The 26228-nt window shown below is 40.9% G+C and overlaps 1 protein-coding gene across 2 annotated transcripts in view; it reads right to left on the bottom strand.

Annotated features, from left to right (window-relative positions):
* Positions 1-26228, bottom strand: part of zfpm2a (zinc finger protein, FOG family member 2a) — a 172347-nt gene that overhangs the window by 101579 nt on the left and 44540 nt on the right. For both annotated transcript variants that reach the window (XM_024267352.2, XM_024267353.2), the window contains exon 3: positions 15495-15596. In XM_024267352.2, the coding sequence (XP_024123120.1) occupies positions 15495-15596 (102 nt within the window). The remainder of the gene's footprint in view (positions 1-15494; positions 15597-26228) is intronic.

Below are 26228 nucleotides of genomic sequence, written 5' to 3'. Positions count from 1 at the left end.
CAAATGTACCCTCTTGATATTATTCAGGAGGTGCAGATTTGTTAAGTTCTCTCAATCTTCCCAAAGTCAATTACCATCCTGCAACAAGGAATTGATGTTTTTTTTCTTCCCGGGTGACCTAGTTGTGTTTTGTGAGTAGGTTTTAGCCGGTGCAGTTTGACAGTCAACAGATAAGATGGATTAAGCTTTTTTTTTCTTCCAGTTTTGATGTGAACAGCGTGAAAGCGGGTTAAATCATTGGGTTTCAGGAGTATTTTTAAATGCCTGGAGATGGTGCGATAGAGGAAGTAAACCTAAGATTAGGGCCGGGAAGGTCAAGGTTGTGGCTTGGGAGAGCAGCTCGCGGAGACAGGAGGCAGATTCCGTCTGTGTCGGAGCGCGGCTGAGTGCCGGAGCCGAGCCCACCTCTCAACACTCCTAGAAAAGACTCACCAAAGAAGTGAAACCAAATCCAGCGAGAGCTCGACGGGCGGCATCAAAGAGCAGCGCACCCTGGCCCTGTGTGGGTGATGAGCGTGTGAGAGCAGAGACGGAGGGAGGGGGTTGCCTCCTGCATGCATTTATGTGTGAACACTGCAAAATATCCTTCTATAATTATGTTGTGATTATTAGCGAGGGCTGAAATAAAAAAAGCAATTAATCCGTTGACGTAAGACGGAAGGCACAGATTGAACGACCTAGTTTATAGAACAACAAAATCAAATTGAAAATATCAATTTTACAGACCCTTTTTTGGCCTCCCTGATGGGAGACGCGCTTACACATAGGAGCTGACAGCCGTACAGTCACGTGACGGCGCTCAGCCAATACCGGGCTCATTTGAATCTTTAAGCTGTGCGGTGATGGAGCCACTTGAGCAAAAGAAAAGGTGAAGGGGCGGCAGAAATACCAAACAAATCAGAGGATTCGGCAGGTCAAACGCTGCGTGTAACGTCTTTACCTATCTCATGTCACATCTGGTCAGCGCTGGGAGGTTTTTGGTTTAAAACATCTCTGAGGGGACACATTCAGACACATTTTGTGGACGTCTTTTCTCCCACTGCTCCTCATGTCGGTGACAGGGGAGAGTAATCCTATACACAGGCTGCTATTGTGAAATGAGAAACTAGCCTCCTTCACTGGCACAGACCAGATGCACCTCTCTTCCTCTCCCTCTCTCTCCCTCTGTCCTAATCTGTAAACGACTTAAAGGAGCCTTATCTCCGGGCTCTTCTGCTTCATTTCATGCTTGATTTACTTTAATTTGTCTGATAGGGCACAAGGATTTGGAAATGGCCCATCTTTCAGTGGAAAATGTTCTGATTTTTCTCCGGCATTGTTATGTGGAGGTTTTTGACTTTTCTCTCCCCCTTTCTCACTCCTCCTCCTCCTCCTTTTTTCGCCATCTCCATCTTTCTCCCTCCCTCCCTCCTTCTCTCTCCATCGTCTCCCTGTTTTTCTTTTGAGGGTGGTGGATCTCGCTCCAGTGCAACAGTCTGTTTGAGTGCATTTAGATTCGAGCAAGTTTTCCACGAGGTGTGGTTTTCTGATGGGAGTCGTGTTTGCCTTTCAGATCCACATTGGGCGCAGAGCAGCCGAGTGCTTCAAACCACAAAGATCTTATGTTTAAGTTAAGAGGCGGCTGGCCCTCCACTTCAGCAAGTGGGTGAGCAGCTGCTGCTGATAAAGTTGCTCCTCAATGAGGGACGGGGACGAGCGACATGTCTGCAGATGCCTTGAATTCTTTCTCTGCTGGCAGAAGTGAAGCACAGACATGGCTGTCTGGGTGCTCCCCTCACCAAGACGCGTTCTCCACTTCTATTTAGTGGCTGAATGACAGTGGAGGCAGTGGGCTATGATTAGAGAGGCCCATATCTTCCCAGATCCTGAATAATCTCCATCCCCTCCCACCAATGAGCAAGGCACAGAGGCGGCACAAAAAGCCAGAGAAAAAGGGCCGTGTGGAATTGGCAGAGCTGTCCTGTGTGTACAGAGATGTCACACAGCTCCGCTGGCTGCCCGCTACACACCACGCTCAAACCTGAGGAGGTGCAGCAACATCCCTCACCTTCAGTCGGCCGAATCTGAGAAGAGGCTAAAGAGAATTTTAAATAGAAACCTGTTTTTAACAATTAAACTCACTAGATGATCCGTCCAAAACTGAACACATTTTATTGAAGCAATCCTGCCTGGAACACATGAATGAGGCCACAAACACAGAGAGAAAGTTGCAGGCAGACCATTGAAATTCATCTCACAGCCTGAATTTACTTAACTGCGGGTGTGCGTGCGGTGATAAACGGAGTGATGATCCGGCAACACGTCTTTATCCATGCTTTGCTTTAATTAACGGCGGCTTGTTTGTTGAAAAGATGATTAATATGCCAATGAAAATTGCATAATTGAATACTGCAACACTCGCACAATCAGGGAGGAACATGCCATTTTTTATTAACTTTTCAGTATCACTATTATTGTTTTTATTTGCTATTTTAATTCACTTGACAAGCAGCTCCCCGTGCTCCCACCCTCTTCCCGAAAAGGCAAAGATGATAGTAAGAGCTACCGACAATGGAAGGCTCTCAGGGGCTGGAGGTGTTAACACCTGAGACTCGGGATGTAAACATTCAGTCAATTCGATTCGATTCACAGTTTTAAAGTCATGATTTTGATTTTTTTTTCTATTTTTTTTTAGCACAATGAATTAAAGGTATTTCAATCCTCTTACATCAAACTCTCTGTTTTCCTACGAACAGAAAGGATTCAATAAAATATATATATTTATATATGATACTGAAATGATCACAAATCCTTTCATACTCGGTTTGCCCGCTCCACCCCCCAACCACTACACATTCGCCCGTGTTCACACTCAGCCTAAATGAGCGTTCACACGCAGCTTGCAGAGAAAAAAAGACAGAGAGCTGAATGAGAGTTGATAAAAAAGAGCACGGCCACCAGGAAGGAGTCTGAGTGGAAACAGTCGTGAAGTTGCGTGGTCACCATGACTGTTGTGATGGTAGATTGATCAAAAGTTGTGATAACTATTTCATTAATAGTTGCAATTGCAACATTGCAAAATCGTGGAGGAACTAATTTATATGAAACTTCTGAGGATCGCAGAGGAACAACATGCAGCCACGCCACTACGCACACACACACTCACAGGCGCGCAGTTACACGCAGGTGCGCTCACACTAAGGTGCGCTCACACTCAGGTGCGCGCACATTCACAGCTGCGCACACACTCACATGCGCGTGCATACTCATAGGCATGTGATACTCATATTCACATTCACAGGTGCGCACACTTACCGGTGCGCGCACACTCACAGCTGCGCACACTCATAGGCGCACACACACAAAGGCGTGTGCTCTTACAGGCACGCGCACTTTCAAAGTCACACACACTCACAGGTGAGCGCATACTTACAGGTGCGCACACTCACAGCGAGTCTGCATGGAGAAATGTCATCTGCTCTGCATTTCTGAATTTAGCCATAGGCCATGACAATCTAATTTTTACACTTTCTGCAAAATTGAACATGTTGACGAGTTTGAATTGTTTTTTTACCGATTCACATTGAATCGTTACATCCTTACCTGAGACTGTCTGTGTGGGTGACACAGGGGAAAGGGGGGGTGAACCACACAGCTAAAATCGTTGAGTGAAGACATCATGAATCAAAGCCAAGTTACATGTAAGAAGGGCCACCTAGATTTAGCAGTAATCCAAGCATAAATAACTAGAGTCTGTCTTTATTTAAAAAAAATGTAAGAAGTCCACTTCTGAGCAAGTTTCAGTTGAACAATCCAGAGTTTGCTCGGCGTTCTATCCTCCAGCGCCGCCTGCACGGGTGTCTCCATGTTAATGCTAAACTCACACATCAAATATTCAGCCAATTACAATGATACCTCTTAGAAAACGGCGTGCTGCTACAGCGCCTGGGAGGGTAAGCACTGCAGAACAAACATGTTCGAGGCAGCTAAAGAAAGACGCGATGGGTGTCAAGTCCCTGGGGGCAGAACAGTACCTCCAGCCACGCTTTAGAACGGTCACATTTAGCAACAGCTCCATCTTTTCTTCTGCGTGTGTTCAAGTCTTTGACTTGTTCATGTGAAATAGCGTAGTAATTATGGTTAAAGGGTGGCATTGTTAGTGGACAGATATTCAGCTGAAATGTGGACAAAATGCTTGCAAGTGAATTATCTTATTAAGGCTTTCTCAGTGTGCCACATCCCACACACAGAACTAAAACGGAATATAGTGACATCTTCCTCAGATGATAAGAACAGTGATTGCATTTGGCCCTATTTTAGATTATATAACTAACAACCATGAAGTTCCCTCATAAAGCCTCTTAGCACTGCGGATCAGTGACTAAATTTGCATCAAGCCGATGCAGCACAGGAGTACAGTGATTTGTCTAATCTCTTGTTGCATATTTTCTCAGTCATCAGGGTGTGTGTGTGTGTGTTTGCCGTGCACACAGGTGATGCACGCGGCGTGAAGCCTTAATCACCCGTCTCTTAGGAAACAAATATATTTGGCAAAAAGGTGGACAAACTTAGCACTTTGATTGGAATTTAATTTTCCTATCAGCCGAGGCCCAGCGCTGGCAGGAGAGCCGGTGATGGGCTTTCGTCATCGCTATCGGCGATCACAGTGTCACTCATGTTTTGTGACACATGTCAGAGGACTTTGAATAAACCTCTGTATGCGCCAGATAAAAAAGCCCTCCTCTTTGGGGGGGAATTGCCAAGATGCACGTTCAAATTTCTTGATTACAAGAAGACGGAGGAGGAAAAAAAAATAAAACCCTGAATGAAAGCCTGAAAGTTTTCACTTTGCTGATATAACAGTCAAGTGTGCCTATAAGTCTACTTAAAACGCTTAGGTATCAGCGGAGACAGCTGCGACACCCTCGTCTTAAGATTCAGCCGAGACAGTACACTATCAAACCTTTCATGGCGCTCCCAAGCTACATTTCTGGTGACAAAAGCTTCCCGAAAGCCTCCTGAAGGATTCATCTGTATCCTAATATTTCCAATCCAATTTAACTGGAGCAGCCGGAGTGGTCTGAGCGCAAGTTTACCAATCTTTGCTTTCCAAGACTCTGTGTGCTGAAGGCTTGAGGGGTTCAATCAATGGCGCTTTGATCTCGGCTGGAACCATAATTATTTAACATTGTTACAAGGATTTCTCTAATCCATCCTACCATTAAATCCCTTTTACACCCTCATCTTCTGGAGCCTAATCTGCATCTGGGTGCTCCGTTTGTCTCTCCTCATTTTGACTCGCCCCGCCTTCCTTGACGACACCCTGACTTAGTAATGGACTTGGGTGTTGAGTTGGAAAAACTCAGACAACTAAACTGTTCCCATGCTGTATTTACCTTTTTTTCTCTACTTTCTTGTCTGACTTTATAAGTTAGTTTTGAAACGACAGAGTAAAACTCTGAACAGACCATATAAACCAGGGGGCCAAAATACAAAACACACCTTTGATCGAGGGCCAGACAGGACAAACATTTATTGAACACTCAAAAATGACATGTTTAAAACTTTAAAAACTTAACTTTTTAACATTACTATGAATAAAAACAGACCGAATGTTATTATAAATCAATATAGCAATATAAATTATTATAAATCAACTTAAAAGATAACCAAACAGGGCAAACATGATCCTTAGCTCAGATTTGAAAAATGTCCAAAAAAATGGGCGGGGCTAGTGGAGCTGGACTGAGTGGCGGAGGTGTGGTTTAGATCTATGATTGACAGTTAGGTCCGCTTTATGTAACGTACGCTGGATCTTCAATGCGGAGAGTGGTTTGTCATTGTTATGTTCAATTAAAAAACAAAAAAATGACGCAAAGTGACGCATTTTTCTCCTCCCCCTTCTCCCGGGGGCGGCGCTCATGGTCCAGAACCTTATTGTTTCGAGCCGCTGGTTCTGCAATGCCGGACAGCGGGGCTGCCGGGGACTCGTGTGGTAAAATGCAGCTAGCATCATAGCTAATAAAGGCTAACATATTAAACAAACAATCCTGAGTGAAATGTTCATTAAATCCGTCACCAGGACAGAGTGACCTGGACATAATGCCAAGTGCACTCAAACACTGTTGCCTAACTTCCAAGTCCACCACAAAGTTGTGTGAGTCAGTAGATTTTTGACAACTGAAGGCAAAACACCAACGAGCCATGCTAAAGCTAACAGAATCAAAGATGGGCGGGGTTTTTTGTACTAGAGCTCAGAGCATGATGACGTCAAACTTCTGGGACTTACACCAGTTGACCAATCACAAAATTCAATGACAATATCTCGTTTCAACCTGTAGGGGGCAGCACTCAGATGTTTTTGACTATATGTTCATGAATTAAACAAGTTTATTTCTTTTTTTTTTAAATTTGACAATGACCAACAGACAACACTTTTAATGCCCCATTTATATAAGTCAACAACCAAATAAGTCGATTTACTGTTTTGTTACCTTTTAAATCACTGGTATGATCAACATGTCAAGAGTGATTAAAAACTAGTTTATACCATGGTCTGGGTGAATACTCGATTCTGATTGGCTGCTGGGTGTGCATTAAAAACTGATAATGCACAGTAATAACGCACACCTAAAAAAGAAGTTCCGGTCACACAGACCAAACGTTCGATATCAGTGCGCAGGCTTCTTTAAAACACATTTTTCCTTCATCGTCTGGACAAAACAAGCAGTAATAGATGAACTTTCTCTCTGAACTGATGCTTTATTCAACTTATTGTAGCGACCAGCATTTATATTCCTCTCCTTTAGTAAGGTAAATTAATATTGACAAATTGGTTATTCTCCTTCTAATAAAACAGCACTCGACATGAAAGGTGTAGTCTTCTGTTTCACCACAAGAGGGAGTTTCTCATTTTAGAGCAGCTCAGAAGAACAAACCTGCCGTGAAATGAAACACAGACAGAAGCTGAATATGTTCTAGCTGCTCACTGAAGGATTAACGTCAGAAAAAGAAGAAAAATATCCTAATTTGTCCGGGTCTTTCTTTCAAAACAGCGACACTTTACCGCTGCAGCTGAGGTCTGTAACGGCTTCCGGCTTCATGCCGTGTTCCATGTCACCGTGACAACAAACCGCATCACGGATGATCAAATAGTCCGCTTTGTGTGAAAAAATGAGCTAAACCAAAGAAATAACAAGAATAAAGTACTAAATATTGATTAAATGTTTATTTATTTTGTAAAGACCATGGTATAAGCGGGATAATACCCTCCGAAGAGTGCATTATGAGAAATTAACGCTTCGCGTCGGACGGTTTAGGCCTCCGCGTCGTGCGTTAATTTCTCATAACGCACACTTCGTCGGGTATTATCCCTTACTTATTTAACTATTATAAAATCATCAACCAACAAATCAGTTAGTGATGCTCAGTAGGAAACAAATCCGAATACTTTGAAGCTCAATGCAAAACCTTCAAGTGAAGCATTTTAACACAAAATAGTTTTTTACAAAGCAGAAGAACTCAAAACTCGTGAATGATCGCCCCTCCCCCTGCGTGCGCTTACTTGGACGCACCGCGCAACTCTCCCTGCAAACAGGCACGATGTGTGGGATCTTCTTCATCTGTTCTTTTACATTTGCAAAGAAAGATTCCGAATGCAACTTTTCTCCTGTTACACGCCGCCAGACTGCTTTTAGCGCTCCAGCTAATCGAGAGAATCCGGTCGATTTTCAGAATAAAAGATTTCTGTCTCATAAATAAAACAACAACAAAAAACGGCTATAATTTATTAGTTGTTCCACGGTCTGGTGGTTGGGGTAAGTTAAATAACTTTCAATATTTTACTCTCCAAATATATTTTGTGATGATCTTTAGGGCCGGATAGATTTACCCGGAGGGCCGGATCCGGCCCCCGGGCCTTGACTTTGACACCTGTGATCTAAACGGTTCGTTTTCTTCAGCATACAATGAACCAAACCCGAGTGAGCTTCCACGGGTGAACTGGTACAAGTGCTGCTGACTGCTGCCCTCCGGGTTTGAACCTCGGCTGCTCGTGGTGACGGCTTTGACTCCCGACATAAAGGCCCCGCTGTCCTTCAGTAAATATTTGCATGTCTGTGTTTCAGCATGATATAAATAGCAGCAGGGGCAGCTGCAAACATTTGTTGAGGCACCTGCCACAATATTGTGGCCATCTGGTCCTCCGCTTCTCCTGACATATGCGCATTACACCTGCAATGGCGATTGTCTTTCTGCCGTCTCTAGTCAGGAGGAGACAGAACGGCCACAGATCTTTGCTGTTCGCTGGAGTCAGACACGAGACGGGGGAGTTTTAACGTCTGAGTGAAACTGCGTGTTCAGCATGCGCCTGCTAAATGTGGTCACAGGGGAATTTGAGGGTTGGTGGGGAGTTGGTGTTTCAGGTTGGTGCTCCATCTGTGTTGGATGGTCAGGTGAATTCAGATGGCCTCTCTTTCAGGTGACCCCTGCCTCGCCCTGGCTGGTACCCAGCTGGCACCACGAGCCGAGCCCTGGGCGGGGCTGGCTGTCAACAACGGCCAAAAAGAGAGATTTGTGTACGAGGCGATCATGTGTCTTCTTTTGCCCCTCTGTCACACTCACTCCATCTGGGCTGTTTTTTTGTTTTTCTTTTTGGTGCGTCCCTCCTTTAAGGTGAGCGGGTCACGTGATTCTAAATGTGTAAGCTGGCTTTGCAGAGAAAGACATTGGTTTCTGTTCATTGAGAAGCATTTCTAAAATTTTGTGTCAGACTTTGTTAAAAACTGCTGCAAAAAGGAATAAAAGAACTGAAGGCGTTGGAGATTTGACCTGACTATTAATGCTGGATCAAGTCTGCTAAAAAGCCATGAGAGTCTTCTACGACGGCCCACACGCCTTTCAAGCTGCACGACCTCAGTGCATGAGACCGACTTCTGATTCAAATGTGTTTCTTGCAAACTGAGCACATCAACGACTTCAGAGTTCTAGATTGATCCAACACATTCTCTGGTCAGTAAACCAGTCATTTGACTAAAACGCTCCTTCCATTTGAGGAACCTGGTGTGGTTTGGAATCAGTTTGGTTTTTAGACTTTAAAAATGGAAGAAAAACATTAGTGCATAAACACAGCCGTTCTGAAATGAGCTCAAAATCATCTTACATGAACATTGTTGTTCAGGAAGTGTTGGTTTGGGTTGAGACAAAAGAGATGTGGTACTTTATGAAAGTTTCAAAGTAACATGATTATGTTTTAATTCATTCTATCTTCTCTTATATAAGAAGAAGAAGAAGAGACAAGAGCCTCACTTGTGTGATGTCACCAGAGACGTACAGTCAGTGAAGGCAGGATATAGCTTAAAAAAATGCATAAATTAAATAAAATGAAAATACTTTTAAAATTAAAAATCAAATGTTATCATTTTAGACAAGTCTTTTCTATGATTACCTTTTTCTGTGTGGGTTTTCAATGTTTCTTCAGTAAAAAAGCAGCAAAATTTACGAGTTTCCTGTTCAAATACACCAAACAGCGCCGGTGAGGCAGCTGTAGCCCCGCCTCCCCAGTGCCCGCATGTGCTGTATTGTTTCGGTCTTTCATCATCATAAAATACGCTTTATTTTAAAATTACCTAATTTGCTAATCTCTCGCCATCTGTCTGATTACATTGGTGCCAGTTTGAGACTCATTTAGTGTTTTTACCTGCCAAAAATGTGCTTTAAAAAACACACTAGATGAGGCAGACAGTCCGCCCGGCGTAGGCAGAGGGCGCTGGTGAGCCCAGAGAGTGTGACACCGCGGCTAAAGATCAATAGAATTAGAGGTAGCAAGTCAAGTGCAGCCGTCCAGTTACTCTTTAATATTGTTTAGCATCAATTTTCTAATTTTCTAAATGTAGGATTTGGTTTTAAACCTCTAAACTCAAGAATTTGTTTGTCAGTGATCTCGACTGAGACAGAGAGACTTTTAACACTGAAGAAAGAAAAAAAGACTTCTACAAACAGAACATTCATCTGTTTCTTCAGAGGGAGCAGCACAGACTTCATTCATAGGTAAAATAAGTCAATCATAACAATTTTGGTGATTTTTTTTTCAATGCTACAGTTTGTAAACAGAAGAAAATGCTGAAATGAAATTTTAAACAACACATTTTGACAGTTGTCAATCCAGTGGTGAATAAGCTGCTCTGTAGGATTCATATGTTTGTAAATCTGACTGATGACGTCAGAGCCTCACCAGACGTAAACCTCTCTGTGGATTTCTATTCAAGTACAACAAAAGGCAAAGAAACAAAAGTTTAGTCAAACCTCACATCAGGACCTACTCTTGAAATGATCTTAGAGCACAGAAATTTTGACAAAACACATTTTTATGGAGAGTAAAATACTGAACGTTATTTATAAGTTGATTTATTCTGGAATAATATTCCTGCCATTTTATTATTCAGGATTATGTTAAAAGTTACAGTTTTAAAGTTTTAAAACTTGCATTCTGATAACTTTTAGGATAATTTTGGCATTTACTAAAATTTTTTATGCAATTTCAGAGTTTAGCTAATATTTCAGCTACATGCTAGCTGTTTTGTCCAATTTAAGCTTTTCTGTTTTTTTATGATATTCTGGATTTTAGCTTTTTTTAAGCTGCAGGTAATGCTATATATCTTGTTGATAATTTTGTTAAAAAGTTACGGTTTTAAAGTTTTAATAATGTAGTTTTAGTGTGTTCAATAAATGTTTATCCTGTTCTTCCCGTGACCTAATGTGTGTTTTGGATTTTGGCCTCTTGTGCGATTGAGTTTGACACCCCTACATTAGAGTATCTTCTCAGTTTTGAGATTTTTTATGTTTGACCAGAAAGCTCTTTTTCCAGGCGGTTTAAGCTGAAATGGCAAAGATCCTGGTTAGAGGATTGTTAACAAAGCCTGGCTTTCCATGATTTTCACAAGTGGGAGTGGTGTACAAGAGTGAGCACTTAGATAAGACGGAGAACAAGTTCATTAGCAGAGTTAGCTGGCTAACACACCCCATTTCTAATTAGCCCAGAGGAAACAAGTGGGAGAGAATGAGAGAGACTGAATCAGATTCCTATCGCTGCAAGTCTCTGAAATGAGGAGAGTAGCATGACATGCTATCTCCAAATCAGCGGCTGATGGGGAAACATCCGTGACGAGAAATGAACACGAGACAGGAGATCTGCGGGCTGATCTGCTTAAGGACATACTTGTGAAGACGAGCGCAGAGGAAAGGGGACTCACTGGGTGTTCCACAGCAGCTCTCTGCGCACGGCGGAGCCAGCCATCAGATTAACGGGGAGTCACTCGGAGCCGCTTCACTCCCAAAGACAATCGCAGACAGGGAGGCAATCGTGGACTTGACATGAGTTACTCAAGTGGAGACGAAGCGCAGGGACAAAAAGAAGTGAAACTACAGGACGAAGATTGTAAAGGCTTTTGTTGTGACTTGGCAAATGGAGGAACTTCAATTGAATCACCAAAGCAGGTGGGCATGTTCTGATCCGGCCCACCTCATTAAAGGCCCTCGCTCTCTCTTTATGCCACGTCCATTACACATCCCATTCAGATGCACGCGCGCTGTGATTAAAGTTATCTGTTGGTGATCATAATCACAAACTTAAAGCCAAAGAATAACAAAGAACTTCTGAGCGCTGAACTATCTGCACATTTATAGAGAGATTAAAGGGTAGACAGTCTCTAACTAAATAAATTCATTTTAATCGCTTTCAACAGGAAGTCATGTCATTTCCAACGCTCCTATCTGATTGTCTGATTCCCCCCTTTATTCAAATTATAACATGCCCATCTGACTTTTTCAGCACAATGGGAAAAATTAAAAAGGGAAATGACCTTTCATGGCAGCTATGATGAGGGAATGAATGGCAATATTGTGTGCCAAGATTAATTTCTGCCCACTCTACACTGGCCATTGAGAAAACAGAGTGGGGACATGAATGCCTCTGTGTAAGTCACTCACTAATGTGCTGGTTTATCACAGAATGTGGGAAAACAAGGAGGTAAGGGGGTCTAAAATGGTCATCTGACTTCTAAAAAAGGGTTTTGTCTTGACCTCACTATATACTGCCATCAGAATAAATGTGAGGAGTGACTTCCAGTTCAACAGGGGCATTGAAATTTAGGAAAAACATCGGCAGCATTTTAGTTACTTTCTAAGATTCCTTTATTAATAAAAACCATGAACATTCACAGATAATCTGCAGAGTCAGATGATTATCAGATTATTAAATAAACAACTAGAACATTTTTAACCCTAGAGAACTATTGTTGGGTGAGTTTCACCTGAGATAAAGTATTTACATGATTTTCATTATGTTGCATTTTTGTCATGGGTATAAAGACGGACCAAAGACCAAGTCTCCAGTATCATTATTATTATTTTTTTTAAATGAATTTTTCTTTTCGAATTCCTAATTTTTCAGTAATTTTCAAGCATGTCTTCAGGATCTTCCTATGTTTTCATTTTCTGTTTTGTTACAAAAACCACGGTTAAAATAGACTTCTTTAATGGATCATGTAGTATCATAATTTTATGACATACTTTTTATTGGGTGTAACTTTTTATGGTGAAAGTGTTCTAGGACAAACAGACTTTATTGTAGCTGTGGATGCGTGCAACACTCAGCCTCTTCTAAATACCTACTTGAATGAAAATTATATTTAGGGGTATTTTTAACATGTTTATGTGGCATTTTTCTGAAAATGGAGAACATATAATATTCACACAGTACAATTTGCACACTTTGTTTTCTTGTATTCATTCTTTTTGTCTTCTATAAATAATGTCTATTTGCAGCAACAGCCAAATTTCCAGCTTGGGATGAATAAAGTATTTCTATTCTATTCTATTCTGTTCTATTCTATTCTATATATATGAAAAAAATTAGGAATTAAATTACATTTTAGATTATTTAAAAAAATACAGTTTGAAAATCAGTTTATTTGTGACGTAAAATAAGCTAGGCGGGCGACAGGCTCCAAGCTCTCAACAACAGGGAAGGGAAGAGGGGCGGGGGTGCTCCACGACTGTGGTCCTACTCACATCTGCTACCAGCTCAGTGGCCTTGTGGTAGAGTGTCCGCCCTGAGACTGGAAGGTAGTGGAGTTCAAGTACCGGCCGAGTCAGACTAAAGACTCTAAAAAATGGGACTCAGTTCCTCCCTGCTTGACTCTGAGCATTAAAGGTTTGGATTGGGGGGTTAAACCACCAAATGGTTCCTGAGGGCAGCTTTGTCTGCAGCTCACCCCTCCCCCAGGGGATGGGTCAAATGTAGAGAGCAAATTTCACACACCTTGACGCGTGACAACTGGTCATATCAAATCAAACTTTATTTATAAAAGTGCTTCTCATACATCACACACTAGCATCAGAACTCGTGCCACCGAGTTCTGTAATAATTGTAAGTTTGAAAGAGATTTTTGAGGTAAACCAGAGAGCAGGGCATTACAGTAATCTAAACGACTAAAAATAAAAGCGTGCATTAGCACCTCTGTGCTGGCAAGAGAGAGGAATGGGCGGACTCTGGTGATATTTTTGAGATGATAAAATCCATCTTAACGACGTTTTTTAATGTGAAGGAGTCTAGAGGAGCTCAGAGTCTAAAAGAACGCCCAGGTTTCTCACAGAATGAGAAGGTTTAAAATTCTGAAGACGAGTTAAAATTCTCTCTCTCTTGTCTTCAGGACCGATGATTAAAACTTCTGTTTTGTCCTGGAGGAAGTTTTCTGCCATCCATGATTTGATGTCTATAATACAGTTTAAAAGAGTATTTACAGGTTCAAGGTCATCAGGAGACACGGCGATGTAAAGTTGAGTATCATCAGCATAGCTATGAAAGTCAACGCCGTGTCTCCTGATGACATCCCCAAGAGGCAACATGTACAAATTAAAAAGTATAGGACCTAAAATTGACCCTTGGGGAACCCCACAACTTATGTCATGGATTCTTGAGGAGTATGTATCCATGTTAGGTTCACACTGGACGCAGAAGTGATGCGGAAGTGGCACGGATTGGTTATATATGGTTATAAAATTGTTTATATACTTTAACCCTTTAACACCGGAGCTTCAGTGTTTATGCTCTTTGATTTACTGTAATCTTTTAATTGTTGATGCGATCGAGCCACATTTCTCCTTCAGAATCTACTGGAATTATCGCGTTAACGGTTGAAATGTTAGAGTACGTTAGCGATTTTCCGTTGAAGCGTCATCGGTGATGCCTTAGGTGTTAAAGGGTTAACTTTAACTTGAAAGTGAATTTCTGATGACCTCCTGCCGCTCTGCAGAAACTATGTCCGGGAAAAAGAAATTACGTTTTTTTTTTTACATTTTGGCTAAAAACAACATAATCATAATTAAAAGACCACTGGAAACACTTTCAGAATGGATCAGCAGATGATCGGAGTCAGACTTTAAGGGCTGGTAAAGCCTGGTAACTAAGAAGTTGTTACCAAGACCACATGGATGCTAATTAGAGGTTATGTGAAAGTCTACTATATTCTATGATTAAAAACTAGTACTAATAAAGGTTTTCTGTCTGTCAAAGCTTTGATATGTTTTGAAAATAAATAACACATTTTAATATATATTTATTTTTTTGAACTACATTTGCTACATTTCTTAAGATGAAAAGTTGACACTCTTCCCCTTCTCTGAAGTGGATTCGACGATGGAGTTTCTGAGGCCCCGACTCTCATGGAGTGGAAGGAGGAAGCTTAATTACAGTCCGTCATACATCTAGTCATGCTACATCTATCCCGTCCTTTTCACAGGAGTATTTGGAAGCTCAGCGTTTTCTCACTCAAAGGCTTTTTTTTCCTCCACGTGTGATGCCTTCTTTTTGTCATGGCCCCCATAGTTGGGAGCTGACCCCCTCAGCCCTGTCTCCTGACTGATCACAGTGATGGTTTATTACTGTCGTCCCAGCGCTCTTATCTTTAGCCAGCAATGCTCATTTCCTTCCCCAGATTTAAATGCAAATGTGAAATTTAATGATAAATGCATTATCTGATAGGTGCGATAACACTGATTCACTGTCAGTATAAAATACACACCCCGGGGGGCTTTGAGCTAGCGAGCACAACTTGCCCAAATCCACTTTTTTCTCCCTTTTCTATCTTTCCTTTTTTCCCTCTCTGTCTCTTTTGCTTTTTTTTTTTTTTTTACAAAGTCATGTACCTGCAATAAATTCTTGAGGTCATTTCATGCATTAAAGAGAATCATATTTAGTGTGTTCAGCAGTGTGTGTGCAGACTGTTCCTTTCATCTATTATCTTTCCGTTTCATGACTTGCTACAGTAAACTCTTAAAAAAACACATTTGCATTGTGTTGGTTGGAACATTGATCGGTGGAATTCTTGTTTATGATGCCATTGTTGTTTTAGCTGTAATTTTAGATCAGGTGACCTCAAATGATGCATGGTGTGGAGGTAGAAAAAACAATATTTGACTGAGGTGTAAGAGTAAAGAGATGTTTGTGAGTTTCTTACTTGGTCCATCCCATTCGTCCGGCCCCACGGCGGCGTGCCGGCTGTTCTCGCCCTGACCCTCTGCCTCCCCGTCTCCCGCCTCTCGGTTGCCGTCTTCCTCTCCTGTAAAGCAGAAATACAGTGAGTCTGACAAAGCACAGGGAACAAGGTGAGCTGTACTTTTAAATGAATGTTCAGAAAGCTAATTTAATTAAGCACTGCATTATAGACTGCGCTGCCCGCCTAAAGAGCTGCTTCTAATAGATTCTGGATGGTTTCCCGACAAAACCATTTAGTTCTATACTTTTTTTTCTTTGAGTATTGGAGCTTGTGAATGTAAATGTCTGAACGTGTGCACAGGCAGCGAGCCCACCCGGCCCAGCTGTACACATCTGAGTCAAGAGAGATCCCATGAGGATGGGAGGAAGCCCCGTGAAGCAGGAAGGAAAGCAATGTGTGGGAGCGAGGTGGCTACAGAGCTGATTTACAGTCTTGGGGCTGATGCAGACAATGCTATAGGACAGGGGTGACAACCTCAATCGCACAAAAATCCAAAACACACCTGAGGTTGAACAGGATAAAGATTTATTGAACACTCTAAAACTAAACTTTAAAACTGTAAATTTAACATAAATATAGCAAGTAATGCTAGATGTAGAGCATTACCTGTGATAATGCTAGTGTGAATGATGCTAGTGCTGATAGCTGAAAATGCTGAAATTAATAGCTAAAAACAGTGAAGCTGATAGCTGAAAACACTAAGGCTAACTGCTGAAAACACTGAAGCTGATTGCCAGCTAAAACTATTAGATAAATGCTAAATTCGCCTAAAAAAAGTGAAAAAAATAAGTTAGCCAAAACAGCTAGCATGTAGCTGAAAATATATCTAAACTTCAAACTATCTTAAAAAAATGAAAAAAAAAAACTAAATTAGCAAAAACAGCTAGCATGTAGCTAAAAAATGTTGGCTAAACTCCAAAATGGACACAAAAAACCCGGAAAACAGCCTAAATTAGCCTAAACAACTAGCATGTAGTTGAAGTACTAGCTTAACTCCAAAACAGCCTATAAAAATCTTAAAAATGAAAATCTAAATTAGCCAAAACAGCTAGCATGTAGCTGAAATATTAGCTGCATTACATATTACTATATATTACTATATTACCATATTACTATATTACTCTGAAATAGCCTAACTTTTTTTTGTAGGTGCCACAATAGTCCAATAAATCTAGCAAAATGTCAGTTTTTAAGATTTTAAAACTGTAACTTTTTAACATAAGGATAGAATTACTCAGAGGGCCAGATCTGGCCCCCGGGCCTTGACTTTGACACATGTGCTCTAGTATATTTGGGCATTGCTTTCCAGGATGTAAGACAGACTCTGCTTCCTCGTCAAACAGGAGCGCTTGTTCAGGAAACTTGTTGTTGCATATTTACAGCGAGCGCAGTCTAAATCCCAGTTGCTAGGTGCCTTTACTGTGGCACTCAGAATAAATCCACACAGGGGTTTCACAGTGTGTCTCCAAACTCCAGCGCGAGAGAGCAAACCTGCCAGAGGCATGTAGCGCTGGTTGATGGTTTGTAGAGGAACATTACTCTCACTTTTGTCACCACATCTTTTTCATCCCTTTGATGTTATAAACCCAATAGTGAATGGTCAAGGACAGGCCAGGATTACCAAGATGGATTATTACACTTCATACACTTCACAAGGGAGAAAAAGGGAAGGATATGTAGATTTTCATGTGAATATATTAAAGTGTAGAAGTCTGGCTCATGCAAAATATATGAAATCAGTTGATCAAACAGAGTGTGATACTGTTTCTCTGCGTTTTTACCATATTTGGTTTGATTCTTTTACCTGAAAAAGAACTGTGTGCCACAAGAAACAGCAGCTGGTGTCATTTTTATTTTCATTTCCTGACATGGTTCACTTCAAAGAGGAAACAAAGATGGCCAAAAGGATGTCAGCTTTCAGCCTCACACTAAAATAGGAGATGCACATGAAGGAAGAAGCGATAGCGAAAGGAAGTCTTCAGAAATGTCCTACTTAAAGCGCATGAGGTCATTATGACCCAGTTCTGCTTATGCAAGTGTCTGCCTGGGCTGGCAGCCCCCCCCCCGATCCTCCTGTCTCCCAGCACATTATCAAGGAGCCCCCTCTACTAAATTCCCACACTGTTTATTGTTGGGCTCCGAGACCCTCTTTAGCACACCAGTCTCGTATTATGACAAGGATAACAAAGGCGTGTATCAACAGTTCCTTCCAATGAAGCGCAGTTTGGAAAAAAAAAAGCGCTGGCGAGATAACATTAAAGGCACTACCTTGATCTCAGGCGAACATGTTAAGCCCTGTAACGAAACGTATTGGAAGTGTTTAATTACAGCCCAGGAAATGAAGCTACAAGATGATTCCTTAATTAAGCAGTGATTAAGGATTTTCTGCCTTCTATCTAGCGCCGTTTGCAGTGCATTTTAAACACAATCGCCACGGCAACCTCACAGGGAACAATGTCACCGAAGTTTCCTGCACGTTTGTCAGGAAAAAGAAGTGCTGGAGCAGCACTTCTTCTGCTGCTGATAAAGCCCCGCACGCAGACAAATATGTCGACTTCATTTTACACAACAAAGGAAATAAACCGATATGTTTTATTCACACTTTAAGCACTCTAAGTAATGGAGATTACCTTGTTCTATCATTTGAAATGAAAACCTCAGCAGGCTTATCAAAGGAGACAGATTGTCAATGATCATCCTGGACATTATCAGCTCCATCATAATTTTCATCTGGCTAAGCTTCCCTTCCCCGTGCAATCAAAAAGATGTATTTAAGGTTGAGTGCGAGAAGACTGAGGGGAGCGGGGAGGAGCGGGGAGGAGCGGGGCCGGGGGAGGCCTGCTGGTTCTGGCTTGGCGGGCATGCAAGAGGAGCAAGTGAGCTGTTAAAATCAGCCCTATCGCTGCTCCATCAAAGGACAGCTCTCTAGCCGAATCACAGTCACATGCAGAGCGCCGCGCATTCAGGTCAATAAGCTTATAGGCGATTTACACAAAACAATTCCTCCAGCAAGGTAGCAACAAAGTCATATTGGCGTTTTCCCTCCCTTTTAGCATTGTCTCTGCCAAGGAAGCCCTTGAAAATGTCAATCTCTCGTGCGAGACTTTAAGAAGCTCAGAGCGCTCTAATCCTGACCGCTTTCTAATACAGTATTTCTGAGTTTTAGTTTGTACTAGAGCTGGGCGATAAAACGATATTTATCGCTTGTGGATCGTTGCTTAGGTGACGATTTAACTCACGAATCAAGATCAATGATTCACGAATTGAACCACGATTCTTACTTTTTAATATCATGTTTGTTTCTATGTGTATGTCTGTTCACTGGATGTAAGAAAATGTAAATTATTTGTATTAAATCACCACCATTTATGCCTTTATTTAGAACAGGAGATTAGAAAAAACACAAAGATTCAGATAAAAAGAAATTATGTTTGTCATTTAAACCTTTTTTTGGTCAACCTTCAGGTTAAGTTCAGCAGTAACATAAAAAAACATCAAAGGGATAAAAATCACTGCTGTTTTCCATCATTTAACAACAAAACCTGAAAATTCTCTCCACAGTTTTCTATCCTTAAAGTTCTTTAACATTTTACGTTCTAAGTATTACATATTGTTGCAGAGCCCGTAAGAAAAGAGCTGTTTGTTTCTGCGGCAGAATCAGTTCTGGTGTTAAAGTTTATTCATTTATTTCAGAAGTTATGTCAGTGAGCGGAGCTTTATTGTCAGTTCTTAAACAGAAAAAGTTCTTGCTAGTCTTATTTTGAAAACCGGAAGCTTCACCGACACAATTTGTTTACTTCCAGTGACGTTACCGCTCCTCTTTTGGCTTTGTTTTAGGTCGAAAACTTAAAATCCAACATTAATCTGCATTTCAGAGCAAAAATACATCGTCCCCAGAAAATATTTTGATAATATTTTACTACACTCTACTATATTTCTAAAGATGGTGAATCAGAGATCTTGGATGTTGCATTTATTCATACTCGATTTTTCTGGAGCGGATCACGAGTACCCGAGCACCAAAAACTCTTAACAGCCCTATTTATCCCCAAAAAACTTTTTTTTAAAGGGTATTAGACCCAGTCAGAATTCTTCTCTACCCCTCCATTTGAATAAATCTAAATAACCTGCTGATGATTACACATTTCTCTTATGAGCCACATTGTTTATATCGTGATATATCTCGTTATCGCGAGGGCTGAGTATCGACAATATTTTCCAGAAACGATTCAATTCACAAGAGCCTGAATCGATTTGATTCTGATTTTTTTTTTTTATTCTTTTGCTTCTTTAATTTGATTCAATTTTGAGATTACATATTTATATATATATATACGTATACATTGTTCTGCCTCTCCTGGAAAGCTTTACCTTAAAAGAGTTTGTCAAATTCATGTCTGTGAGTTTATAAAGATGTTCATTTAGTCACAATGTATGTTTAGGTCTACCGAGTGTTAGCATTAGCCGTCCTATGGGAAATTTCATTAAACGTTAGCATCAAGCTAGCTGACTTTAGCTTTAGATTAATATTTTATGAATCGATTATTGATCTATTACGATTAATAGATTTTATTAACCCACCTCTAGTTATCACACAATATGGAAAAACTATAATGATGACATAAAAAAACCTATATGACCCAGCCCTAGTTCCTACGCCAAATACAAACCTGGCGCCCCATTTCTGAAGCCAGGGCCTGCCACCCCCTCCAGCAGCGGTCGTGTTCATCAGCTGATACTGAATATTTGTTTGTTGATGCCGATTGAGCAGCTCTAACAGATGTGGTCTATTCCAGGAAGCAACCTTTCCAACCAAAGTCAAGCGTAGCTGTAAGACTTCTCTGCTATCTGAAAAATAGGTCTGAATTGCACGCAATTTGAGGCAGGCGCGGCGCTCTGAACGGCGGGAGGGAATGCCTCGCCACTGTCTCTTTAAACGCCAATAAATTCCCCATCATTACAGAATCTGGCAGTTTTCCTCCCTGTCTGCAGCCCGGGTCTTTATCTCACTCTGCCTTCGTCTCTGAGCATGTAGATCTGGCCCAGTTAGATTGTCATACTTAACAAACATTAATGATTAATTTCCTCCACTGAGTCAAATGGGGCTAAAGGGATGACTTGATTCATCTTATCGCACCCCAAATTAGCATTTCCCCATATTCTCCAGCTTCAGCTGTGCATTAAAATTCCAACGTTCACTATTCTGGGCACCAGCAGCTGTAGTGAAAGAGCCAGGAGATCTGGGTCCTGTGTTGCTGGAGATTCTGATTACTTCTGTGTTGCACAAAGACCAATAGATTAGGCTTGTAATTGTGTGGCTCCGACTGAAGCAAGTCAGATTTCTGACTGGGAGGCTGTTTGGAGGGTCAAGGTGGGTTTTTCATCTGCTATCTCGGGTTCTGGGAAGGCAGGGTTGACTTCCCTCCATCCCTTTACAGTGGTAATATATTTCTTTTTTGAAGAAATTGAATCACATTTATTATCATTTTATGTCGCTCCTGTGTTTAAGTTCTTTCATTAACTGTTATATGAATTGTTAACTAGTGCTGCCACAAACAAATATTTTAAGAGTCCATTAATCACTGATTATTTTTTTCGATTAGTCGACTAATCAGGTCATGCGTAAACTGGATGTAAAGCACACATCTTAACCATCATTAGCTTTAAACTAACTAAAAACGACCTTTATGACATTAGCTGCGATAGTGCTAGTGTGAATGCTGTAAGCTGAATTTGGTTGCTGAAGATGCTAATAGCTGAATATGCTGAAATTGCTGGCTAAAAACCCTGAAGTTAATAGCTGAAAACGCAGAAGCAAAAAAAAAAAAAAAGATCACAGTCAGCCAAACCAGCTAGCATGCTGCTGAAATGTTAGCTAAACTCCAGGTTAGCCTAAAAAACTGAAAAAATCCTAAATTAGCCAAAATAGCTAGCATGTTGCTGAAATATTAGCTAAACTGAAAAATAGCTAAAAAAAAAAAAAGCCAAAATAGTCCAAAAACTTAGAATAATGTCAATATAACTTTCAACTTTACTACACACGACTATTAGTTTTTAGTCCCTCTATTAAATTGATCGTCGACTATTTTAGTAGTCGATTAGTCGACTTATTGTGGCAGCCCTATTGTCAACACGATAATTTCAGTAGATTTTGAAGGAGAAAATCTACTGGAATTATTGTGTTAACAGTTGAAAATTTACAGCATATTAAAAAAAAGATTTTTCTTGTTTTGTTGAGTACACAAACACTGGACATCACCTGGAGCTTTCAAAGGGAACATCCTGCGCTGACCTTCACAGGCAGCCAACAATAAAACAGGGAGTAAAACAAGGTGAAATTTCACAGTTTCAGTAAAAAAATAAATAAAACACACCACTGACAAAGGTATTTCCTCACAAACATGGAGGCAGGTGTGTTAGTAGAGAATAAATCCTCACTGTGAAGTCAGTGTGTTTTCTGGCTTCTTCCACAGAAGAGACCCAATAAATGTAAACGTGAGGAAAAGGTGTTGGAGGCCAGATTCTTCTGCAATCACAAAGCAGATATAGCTGTTCTCAGTCTGAGATTCTTGCAAACAAAAACTCTTTTCACGTGACATCACTCAAAACAGCGAGTGTGTTATATTGCCATTCTAAACCCGTAAACCAGAAGTCACTATTTCCCTTTTCGGCCCTGTCGCCATATTGTCTGACATCACTGTAAAAAAAAGGTCTTTTACTTGACTCTTCATTTACTGGTGGAATTACTTTTTACAGCACGCTTCTGATACAGATTTTTGCTGAAAAATTACTGCTTTTTTCTCTCCTTACTCAATACATTAATTCATCATTTTAGGCCTCCAAGTCCAAAACCTGCAATGAGGTCAGGCTGCTGTTTTTTTAGTAGAACAACTTAAAAGATCAAGCTTCTGCCGTGAGTCAAAGGAGCGTGGGAGCTTCAAAAGAAAGAACGTGAAATCACTGATGTGAATGTAGGAGTATCTACTCTAAAAAATGCTCTTTTATATTTTCTGTATTTATATTTTCCATCATTGTAAACCTTGTGCTATCCTAGGAATGTTTACATTAAAAGTGGGGTCATCTGGACCCCAAAGGACAAAGATTTTAAGGATTTTTTATCTTCACTGGTGTCCGTGGCAGACATAAAATCCTGTCCACTTTTGTCATGGGAGGGATACACATCAATATATAAGATAGAACCAGGGTTAAACAGTTAGATAATCTTCAGAATTTACTATAATGAAATAGATCATTAGTGTCAAACTCAATCACACAGGGGGCCAAAATCCAAAACACACTTTAGGTCGTGGGAAGAACAGGATACATTTTTATTGAAGACTGTAAAACAAAATGTAAAAAAATGTAAAACTGTAACTTTTCCACCTAATTATGAATTAAATATTTAGCATTACCTGTGATAATGCTAGTGTGAATGCTGTAAGCTGAATTTAGCTGCTGAAGATGCTGAAATTGATGGTTAAAAACGCTGTGGCTAATAGCCAGCTAAAATATTAGCTAAATATCAAATTAGCCTAAAAAAAAAAACTTAGGTTTGCCAAAAAAGCCAGCATGTAGCTTAAAAAATAACTAAACTTCAAAATATTCTAAAAAAAAATAAAATAAATTTTTTTTTTAGCCAAAACAGCTAGCGTGTAGTTGAAATATTAGCTAAACTCAAAAATATCCTAAAAAATCTTAGTAAATGCTAAAACAGTCTAAAAAACTAGCAGAATGCCAATTTTAAAAACATTAAACTGTAACTTTTTAACATAATTATAAATAATAAAAAGGCAGGAATATTATTCCAGAATAAATCAACTTAAACCTTAAATAACTTTCAATATTTTACTCTCATAAAAATATATTTTGTCAAAATTATACAAGTTTGAAATGAGCACAAGATAACATCGGGTCATTAATAACAATAAAATAAAATGATCTGGAGGGCCGGATAGAATAACCCAGAGGGCCGGATAGAATAACCCAGAGGGCCGGATAGAATAACCCAGAGGGCCGGATCCGGCCCCCGGACCTTAACTTTGACACAAGTGTGCAATAGATAAGGAAAAAAATGATTGTACAGTAAAAACGGTTTGTTCCGGTGTGACTATGTTGTGTCAGAGCATCACAGTTGTTGACAGGAGCAATGTCAGTAAGAGTTGCTGAAATCAAACCCACCTGTCAGTGTCAGCTGAGGTCAACTTTTATGTAAAAAGAAGCAGAGCTCTAGCAATAGTCTTACACCCTCCAATCGTGGAGTCTGACACCACCAAACTGAGGTTCTCCAGCCCCACAACATGGTGGGTCGTCAAGGTGCTCCGTGCACTTATCTGGGGAGTCCCTTTTCTGCTCGGGTAAGCCAAATGGCTGAGTCTTTGGTGGCATTCAACTTCTTGACCTTTGCGCCTTTAAGCGGCTTTGCTACTTCACCGCACTCTGATCAAAGTTAATAAGTGCTTCATATGTTAATGAAAATTGGTACTCTTCTTTGTGTTCCTACAGCTTTTTAATACCTATTATGGACTGAAACTTTTAATGGAGGTTTTAGGTCCCCCTGACAAGCCCATTTCAGAGAGTGACTACACAGATACAAGGCTAAGCTAAGACCGGAGCGTCGCCGCTCAGTGGAGGAACCTTACACGGGAGACCTTATTCTCGGGGAGGCAGCAGAAGATAAAGGCCATGGGATGAGTGGCTGCTTTAAAACCCACGTTCAAGTCCGCACAGGGCTAATTACAGTATGCCATCACATTTGAGAGGGTTTAGTTAATCAAGGAAGGGGGGGGGGCTCTCTTTTTCCTTCTATAGTCGAGGAATAACACACTTAAACCATTTAATGCTTCCAGGATTGCGTCCTGTTTAATTCACAGAAGTGGGGTACATTTAAGCCAGTATGACGTTAGTTTTAACCAGATCTAATTGAGGAAGGGATCATGGGAAAATGGCTACACCTGCAGATTGCACAGACTTTGCAACACATGAAAAGGAACATGGATACCACATCATTTGGGTCTTAAAAGGCAATGGGAGACTTAGCTACTGTAAGCTCCGATAGGAGAGTAATACAAAAAAATCTGGCTGCTAAAGCTGGGGTGTGACACCCAATAGATTAGGAGTGCCGAGGAGGAAGTCTATTTTTTGACATTTGGGATTCGTGTTGACTTTTTATTCACAAACACGAAAAGAAGATTGGAGGCTTTAGCCAAAACAAAAAGTATCAAAAGGCTGTGACAAGGTTCTTTGAAGATTTCCAGAAGTTGTACTTTCCCTTCCCTGTAACAACCATTATATACTGCACCATCTACTTCATAGCCACTGGGTTATTTAAAGAGCGTGACTTGTACTTTGAAGTTGGAGTAAGGATGTACAGACAAAAGGGTAAAACAGCTAAGGCACTGCCGGTAATTGCAATTTCTGAACAATTGTGCCATTCAGCTTTTTCCCTAGAACAAAAGGAAAACATTATTGATATGATTACTGGGGCATAGCCTGCCAAAAACATAAAAGATTCTCCCCCCTTGAATAATGCAGTCCCACGAGGCACATCAGTTTAGAAGTGTGAAGGAATAACTCCGAACAAATTTCAGTTTGAAAGGGACAAAAAGAGGCAGGAATTCAAAGCGCTAGTTCTTCATTAAAAAGTCAAATTTATGGCATCCGTGCTCCGGTTAGAGCGGGAACACCTGGGGTAACAAATGCCACGCTACCAGAGGGGAAGAGGAGCGGCGTCCGGGGGAGGGAGAAGGGACGAGGCTGTCATCTTCACACTGTAACCTGAAGTAGACCGCAAATTAGCTCCTGTGATGGCAAGGTGTGAGCGAAATGAAACAAACAGACAAAAGAGGCAAACTAATTGAACTGGAGTTCAAAGAGGACTCCAGCGAGTTTGGCAACACTTTCTTGTGCTGGACCTCCGAGCGGGAGCAGGTGCAGCCGAGCACTCACAGAGCCTCAGCGCTGGCTCAAAGGTGGCTGCCGCAGTCCCCGGTGCATCGGTGTAGCGCACCTTCAATCAGAGCGAGAGCCAGCGCTGTCCGTGCCATCGACTCAGATCAAACCGCTGCTCTTGGGTGGATCAGATACAGAAACGGACAGTTTTCACTCAGAGCAGGGATGCGGGAGGTATCCTCAGACAGACTGAAGCTCGGCCAGGTTTGATTTGAACATGCTGAGGAATTTTATTAAACGTTTTTGGCAGGAGTTTTAGCTGTTTTTTGTTTTGGTCCCAGTTTGGCGAAGCATATTGTCTCATGTGAGGTGTTGAAACCATCACGGCGCTGCGCCTGTGGAGACAGTTGTAGATTCTAGGGCCGGAGTGATAAAATCGACTAATCGATTTGAAACAATCTAAACTTAATAGATCAATAATCGATACATTAAAATATAAATCGATTTAGGACATAAAAGCTAAAATCCGCTAGCTTGATGCTAGCGCTTGATGGAATTTCCCATAGGATGGCGAATGCTGACGCTCTGTCGACGTAAACATAGATTGGTGACTAATTGAACAGCTTTATATACCTAAAAGTAGGAATTTTTTCAAACTTTTTTAAAGAAACATTTGTTATTAGACTATTTGTGCTCGAAAAACACTGTTTTTTTGGGTTGTGTCCGAATTCCCATAAACCATCAACATTTTCACAATCAGAACACAGTGGAGTCATAAATAAACGTCGTAAAATGTTCATATTGATT

The sequence above is a fragment of the Oryzias melastigma genome, linkage group LG16, assembly GCF_002922805.2.
Source record: "Oryzias melastigma strain HK-1 linkage group LG16, ASM292280v2, whole genome shotgun sequence".
NCBI lineage: Eukaryota > Metazoa > Chordata > Actinopteri > Beloniformes > Adrianichthyidae > Oryzias > Oryzias melastigma.
This window is presented reverse-complemented; position numbering and strand designations above follow the sequence as displayed.